At 53.7% G+C, this 7,428-nt stretch overlaps 1 protein-coding gene across 1 annotated transcript; it reads left to right on the top strand.

The window, feature by feature from the left end:
• The first annotated feature begins 2,809 nt into the window (after nucleotides 1-2,809).
• LOC148050363 (olfactory receptor 14J1-like) lies at nucleotides 2,810-3,745 on the top strand. Its single transcript, XM_087742868.1, has one exon. The coding sequence runs from the start codon at nucleotides 2,810-2,812 to the stop codon at nucleotides 3,743-3,745; it is 936 nt and encodes a 311-aa protein (XP_087598994.1).
• The last annotated feature ends 3,683 nt before the right edge of the window (nucleotides 3,746-7,428 follow it).

Here is a 7,428-nt window from a genome sequence, read left to right as displayed (position 1 = left end):
GTGTTTGGCCATTCAATGAGCAGCTGCCCTGAACTAGGTTAGGCTCCGTGGGGCTGTGTGAGACAACTCTTGTTACAGGCAACGGACAGCTAGTCAATACAGCTAAAGGAAGGGAGAAAGAGAAAGACTTCCCTCTCCCTCTGGCACAGAACACCATTTGGTCAGCTGGACACCTCTCTAGGCGGCCCTGAACAGCGTGAGTAGGGACAGGGGGTGATGTCCTAAATGTGGGCATCTGCCATCATTTCAGCTGGCATCCTCACCAAGCTGCAGGATGGTGCCCCCAGATGTTTCCCAGTCTCTCAGTACTGCTCCATTATCGTGGACAACATCTGGCACCTCAGACGTCACCAGGTGTTTGTGTGTGAACTCCTGGTCTCCATCTCCATCAGTGACAATGGGAATACAGACCCTATTTGTAGCAGACACCATGACTTAAGCAAGAGGAATCTCGCCTCCTGTGGGTTTGTGGCAGGCATGGGAGGGAGCTGAGGTCCCTTCCACCGCAGGACTACAACTCCAGGAGGAGATGCCTCCACTGACTCAGCTGATTGCCTTCTCTCAGCATGGGTAAAGGAGATGCCTCCCACCAGTGTCCAGGTGTCCTGTCTCACGATGGGCCAAGGAAGGGGGATTCTCAGACCTAACTGTGTCTCCAAGAGGAGAAAGGGCACTGCTGCAAAGAAACGTCTCTGCGGAGGTGAGACAGGCAACATTGGTGATTCCTTCAGTCTCTTCCCAAGGAGGTTCCTGGAGAGCCCCAGGGACACCTGGAGGGAGCACAGAGTGGGGTGGGGGGCAGAGCAAGTGACGTCTTGGGCAGGTCCTCTCCTCCGGGGCTGAGATGGGCTCCTGAGATGGAGGGAGCTCCTGGGAAGCAGGCAGCAGTGCAGAGAGACAGCTCGGCCAGGGAGCAACTCCTCTGCCAAGCGCAGCAGGGCTCTGGGAAAAGGAGTAGGGCAGAGAGAGATTAAAGGCAGCCTGGAGTGGGGGGAGAGAGGAGAGCTGCAAGGGAAGAAATCTTTCCAGCCCTTGTCACGGTAAGTCTCTTGGTGCAGGGCAATGCAGCTGCTGTTCCTGGAAGGATCTCCTAAAGCTATCATAGCCTACAGCCTACGGGCTCTGTCAGGAGGCCTCCCAGCCCAGGGGCTCATGTTAGACAGATATGAAGGGGTGAAGGCAGGGTGTGCAGCCAGAGCTGCCCAGGGCATTTCAGAGGGGACTTTTGCAGAGGAAGAGCAAGGCAGGGGATCCCCTGAAGGTAAAGACCTTTCCTGAGACTGTGCTTTCCGTTTCCTGCTGTTTCTGGAAAAAGGGGAAAGACGCTGCTGCATTTGGAGAGGGAGACTGAGAGTCCTGAGCCGCTACACTGAGAGATCAGGAGGTCTGGTGGGAAGCAAGTCAACTGCTTCCATCCCCTCCTCTACCTCCAGAGCAAGACCCCTGCTCTCGTCTCCCACCCAGCACAGCCTCTGCCCTCAAGGCTGTGTGGTCCAGGGCAGGAGGTGCCTCCTCTGCAGCCAGAGCTCTGGCACAGCAGAGGGGCATCTCCCCTGACATGGGGCCGCTTCCCTCTGCAGGGCAAAGGGGCTGTGAGTGACTGCCCTGGGCTTTTGCTAACCGGGAGGTGCTGTGCCCTGCTGGGTGAGGAGAAGGCTTTCCTGAGTGCCTGGCTGCCTCTCCTCTCCTTGCTTCCCTTAGGAGGAGAGTCACAGGGTTTTTCTTTGTTCCTCCACCTGCTTGTGCTGCTCTTCTTCCTGCTCTTGGGCTCCCTGGCAGTAACGGTGGTGGTGTGGGGCAAGGGGTGGGGGTGCTGAGTGCCTGCTCTGGCCCTGACCTGGAGGGCGCTGCCCTGGAGGTGTTTCCATGGGACCAAGGTGCCCAAGCCCTCTCTTCATTTTCCAGGCTTGAGATACTGCAGTGAGTGCTTGGGCAATGAGACACTGCTTCCCTTAGCAGACATCACCTTCAGACACCTGATCAGGCTGGACAGGGCGTCCTGCGGGGCTGTGAGCATCACTCCAGAAGGGCACAGCTCTCCTGTAGGACATTGGTGATGTCTGAGAGTGCCTGATCTGCCCACGCCACTCTGCATCCTTGTCCTGTCCTCTCCATCATACTCTGCAGAGCTGTGCTGGAAAGGAGAGGTGTTTTGAAATCTGCACCTTCAACAGGACCCCTCTGCTCCCAGGGCAGTCCAGTGGCTTTTTCAGAGCAACTTCTGTGTGCAGCCCTCCTCCAGCTGGGAGCGGTGCAAGCACAGAGCAGCTGGGCACCAGGCTGATGGACAGAGCAGCCCTCCTGGATGGGAGCACTGACGCAGGTTTACACTGAGAGCAAGGGGGCAACGGGGGAATTTTACCCTTTCCAGAGTATTTCCCAAGTGGGATGGGGGTGTCTGAATACTAAAACACAGTGTAAAGAGACACATTTGCTGCACCTCATCTCCCACCTTCCTCTGTGGAAGAAAGCGTCCTTCGGAGCTTGCACCCTGCGCTCTAGTGCAGCACAGGGAACTCCTCCCCAGGAACCCTCCCTCCAAACACCCTGGGCTGTTGCTGCCTTCATGGGTCATTGCTGTAAAGCAGGGCTGACCCTCAAGGAGCCCCTGGGGAGAGGGCACAGCTCAGCACAGCACACTCAGCCAGCACAAACCAGAGCTGAAGCCTCGGAGCTGCATAACGGTACCCCCGGAAAGAAAAGCTCCCTTAAGTATTTCACAATGAAGGAATCAAATCTTGCTCTAAGAAGTTTCTCTGAATTTTTCTGGTTTATCTCCTTTGGCAGTTTCCATGCCCAGAAGCAGCAGATGTCCAATGGCAGCTCCATGAACGAGTTCCTTCTCCTAGCATTCACAGACACATGGGAGCTGCAGCTCTTGCACTTCTGGCTCTTCCTGGGCATCTACCTGGCTGCCCTCTTGGGAAACGGCCTCATCATCACCGCCGTAGCCTGCGACCACTGCCTCCACACCCCCATGTACTTCTTCCTCCTCATCCTCTCTGTTCTTGACCTGGGCTCCATCTCAACCACTGTCCCCAAAGCCATGGCCAATTCCCTCTGGGACACCAGGGCCATCTCCTATGCAGGATGTGCTGCCCAGGTCTTCTTTGTATTCTTCTTGTTTGGTGCAGAGTATTCTCATCTCACCATCATGGCCTATGACCGTTTTGCTGCCATCTGCAAACCCCTGCACTACTGGACCCTCCTGGGCAGCAGAGCTTGTGTCCACATGGCAGCAGCTGCCTGGGGCACTGGGTTTCTCAATGCTCTGCTGCACACTGCCAATACATTTTCACTCCCCCTCTGCCACGGCAATGCTGTGGACCAGTTCTTCTGTGAAATCCCCCAGATCCTCAAGCTTTCTTGCTCCGATGACTACCTCAGGGAAGTTGGGCTTGTCATATTTAGCACCTTCTTCTTTTTCGCTTGTTTTGTTTTCATCGTGCTGTCCTGTGTGCAGATCTTGAGGGCCGTGCCGAGGATCCCCTCTGAGCAGGGACGCCACAAAGCCTTTTCCACGTGCCTCCCTCACCTGGCCGTGGTCTCCCTGTTTGTCAGCACTGGCATGTTTGCCTACCTGAAGTCCTCCTCCATCTCCTCCCCACCCCTGGATCTGGTGGTGTCAGTTCTGTACTCAGTGGTGCCTCCAGCCGTGAACCCCCTCATCTACAGCATGAGGAACACAGACATCAAAGAGGCACTGAGGAAACTGTTTGAACACAGACTACTGCAGCATCAGTAAGGTGCCCATCATCCTCTGGAAAAGCTCGCATGCTCTTTTGATCATATGTGTCTTGGTTTTCTCTTTGTTTATTTTACGTCATATATTACTTCCACTTAAATAGTATTGTTATTATTCCCCTGCCAGTGTTTTCTGACGCAAAAGATCTCACACAGATACGGAGCCAGGCTCCCTGTCTAGGGAAACACAATGAAGAATCCAGCAGAAAATTCTTTGACTCTGCTCCCATCTCATACAACTCCACTGGAGCTGGGAGTGCAGCCCCAGCATACAGGAGGGGTCAAGGAGCCACGGGCCCAGCTGCCGCATGGAGAAGCAGGCACTCGTGGACCTCGGGGCTGTCCCTCACTGCCTCAGTGGGCAGATCCTTTCTGCCACCTTCATGTTGGGGCTGCTGCTTCCCTGGAGCCATGGCTGTGGACACCAGCAGGACCTGGTCTCTTCAGAGCAGTACTGCCAGCTCAGGGGCCTGTGGAGAGCACGGGGTGAACCAAGACAAGTGGGCCAGGGGAAAGGGATGTCCAGGTAAAAGAGCAAGGGAGCATTTCTGTGCCTGCAGGGAGGAATCCATCAGAAAGAGAAACAGCTGAGCTGTGTGACCAGTACGTGGAGAACTGTCTCCCATGGGTGGGACCCCACGCTGGAGCAGGGGAAGAGTGTGAGGAGTCCTCCCCCTGAGGACGAAGGAGCAGCAGAGACAATGTGTGATGAACTGACCACAACCCCCATTCCCTGTCCCCCTGCGCTGCTCGCAGGGGAGGAGGTAGAGAAAATCGGGAGGGAAACTGAGCCCAGGAAGAAGGAAGGGGTGGGGGGAAGGTGTTTCAAGATTGTTCTTATGTCTCATTACTCTGACTTTTGATTGGCAATAAAAGAAATTAATTTCCTCAAGTTGAGTCTGTTTTGCCCATGACAGGAATTGATGCTGATCTCCCTGTCCTTATCTCGACCCACGAGCCTTTTGTCATATTTTTCTCCCCCTGTCCCCTGGGGGAGTGATAGAGTGGCTTGGTGGGCACCTGGCATCCAACCAGCATCACCCCACCACAGAAGTAGAACATTTCCTTCCCTTTAAATTGGTTCCTTAATTTCTTCGTTGCTTCTTTTTATTTTTTGACATTTTCTGAATTGTTCTGTCGTAATCAGGCCTATAGCATTAAAAACAGTATGGCTGTGTCTCACATGGAGTTCAGTGCCCTAAAACACTCCCTGCCCAGGACTGCCCTTGCCACTGCTCGCCCTTTCACACAGCCGGTCACACTCTGAGAGGCTGAGCTCCCTCAACCAGTACAGAGAAGAAGGGTGACCGCCTTCAGGGAAACGCTCTGTTTCTGCATGGCCAACATCTTTGTGTTACCAGCACTTCTGGAAGGAGTCCCTAAATCAGCAAGACACACTCTCTTCACATTCCCTCCGCGGTGCATGAGTTGTCATTCTATTTTAGGTGCAGAAAGGGACAAGATTGTCCTGACCCAGCACCAAACTCCTCAACGCAGCTGTCTACCTCTAATCGAGTTGTCTAGGCTTCCCTTTGCAGTAAATGGAGAGACAAAAGATGTCTCAACCGAGATGCCTGGAGGTTTCCAGGTGACCAACTAATGCTCCAGAAGGGAGCCCTGGGTCACATTTCCAAGCACCTTATGGGTACATCCGTAACCCCAGGGCAGCTCAGACAGCAACAGCCTCTGCATGTGGGCAAATGAATCCAGACCTGAACGGTGGTCTTAGTCTTGAGTTGAAACCTACTTAAAACTGATTCTAGGCAACAACTCAAAACAACCTTCATTTGCAGAATCTCAGGTATTTTGGCTGAGTGCTAATACTGTTTTCCTCTTTTTATTTTTGTATTTGGGAGGACCACACGAGCACAGTACATTACTTCCCCTCTGCCAACATATTTATATGCAGCTGTTCATCGAAATACATTTCCTACCAGTGCTCTCAGTGGAGAAATTTTCTTCTGAAAAACTACTCTATCTATAGTGACCTATTTCCCAGCTCTTCTTCAGCCTCTCTGCCCTTTCTCCTTCCTCTACCTAGTTTGTCTTTACAGAGAACTCCAGGTAAAGATTGATTGAGTAATTCAATGTGGGAGATATTTCTGGGCATCATCCAGTTCCCCTCCCTGCCCCCGACTCAATGGAGGGCTCCCCCCAGTTATGTGTCGTCCACAAACACGTCGAGGGTGAACTCTGTCCCATTGTCCAGGCCACCACTACAGATGTCAGACAGCATTGGCCCCAGCACTTCTCCGGGAGGGATGCCTCCAGAAACTGGCCATCGGTTGGACTTTCTAACAAGGACCCTTATGTTCCCCCCAGCTGCCATGACATTTCAAAGCCAAAGGGCAGCAGCCTTGCAATGACAGCAGCCATTTCCCCCAGCCCCCTTGGGTGCATCCCCTCTTCTCCCAGGCACTTGCCTGTGTCCAGCTGGCACTAGTGCTCCCCAGCTGCAGCTTGCTTTCACATGGCTGAAGCTTTGCTACCGCAGAGGCTGCTGGGGGACTCAAGGACCAGGGAGACTTGGGGGCAGACCTTACCAGGCAAGGGGTAGGGAAATGAGGCAATGAGATCCTCGGCCTCTTCCATGCCTGTGCAAGGCCTTTTTGGACAGCACTGGAGGCCAAAGTAATTGAATCTTGCTGGGATTTATCTGTCCCTCACTGTCAGGAGAGTACCTCAGGCCAAATTAGCCTCAGATCCACATTTGGGACTTCATCTTGGAGGGGTTTCACTTGGGAAGAAGAGCCCAGGAGTGAGGAGCTCAGTCTCATGGTGAAAAAAAATTTCCTTATCTCCAGGCTGAATGCTCATTGTTTTTTCCTCCCAACCATCACTAAGAACACAATCATTAAGAGCCTGGCTCTGTATTCTCCATGACCTCCTCGTAGGGACTGGCAGGCTGGGATGACGTCCCCCTCAGCCTTCCCTTCTCAAGGCTGGACAAGCCCAGCTCCCTCAGCGTCTCCTCACTGGCAAAGTGCTCCAGTCCCTAGCTGTCCTGAGGGGCCTTTGCTAAAGCCACTCCAGCTTGCCAATATCGTCCCAGAATTAGGTATCTGAAGTCTGGATGGAATATTCCAGAGAATTCCTTCCCTCCGTCTCCTGGCCATGCTCCTGGTTGTACAGCCCAGGATGCTGGTGGCCTGCCTTGCTGCCAGGGCACACGGCTGCCTCCTGTCCAGCTCGCTGACCACCAAGACCAGTCCCATTCCCAAACACATTGCCCCATGCCCTCCTCCCCTCAGCCCATGGAGAACACCAGCACAGCAGCACGGCCTTGTGGGGGGACAACATCTTCAGCCTGTTCCTGACCTCAGCTTTGGAAGAAGAGCCCGACCTCCAGACACCGGCACTGGGGAAATCCCCTTTTATTACAGAGACGTGACATGGGAGGCCAGCTGCACCATTGGGCCAGGCACATGTGCAAAGACCTTTGGGTCAGACAGACTGGGTTCATGCCTCTGGAGAAGCAAACTGCATGTAGACATTCCTGGAGAAACACAGTGATCGCAGATTAAATGCCCAAAGCACAGGAGATTCCCCAGATACATTGGAAATCACTTGTGAAGAGACATGGGCAGCTTATTGCTGCTGAAAGACTGCTGATTGAATGAGCTTCTTCAGTGCGTCTTTGAGCTCCTGGTTCCTCATGCTGTAGATGAGGGGGTTCACTGCTGG

Source organism: Nipponia nippon, unplaced genomic scaffold (assembly GCF_047370975.1).
Source record: "Nipponia nippon isolate SJK-2023a ecotype South Korea unplaced genomic scaffold, ASM4737097v1 scaffold_88, whole genome shotgun sequence".
Classification (NCBI taxonomy): domain Eukaryota; kingdom Metazoa; phylum Chordata; class Aves; order Pelecaniformes; family Threskiornithidae; genus Nipponia; species Nipponia nippon.
Note: the sequence above shows the minus strand (reverse complement) of the source record. Positions and strands in the feature narration are given on the sequence as shown.

Coding starts and splice junctions, on each gene's coding strand:
- LOC148050363 (XM_087742868.1), top strand. CDS start 2,810: ATGTCCAATGGCAGCTCCATGAACGAGTTCCTTCTCCTAGCATTCACA.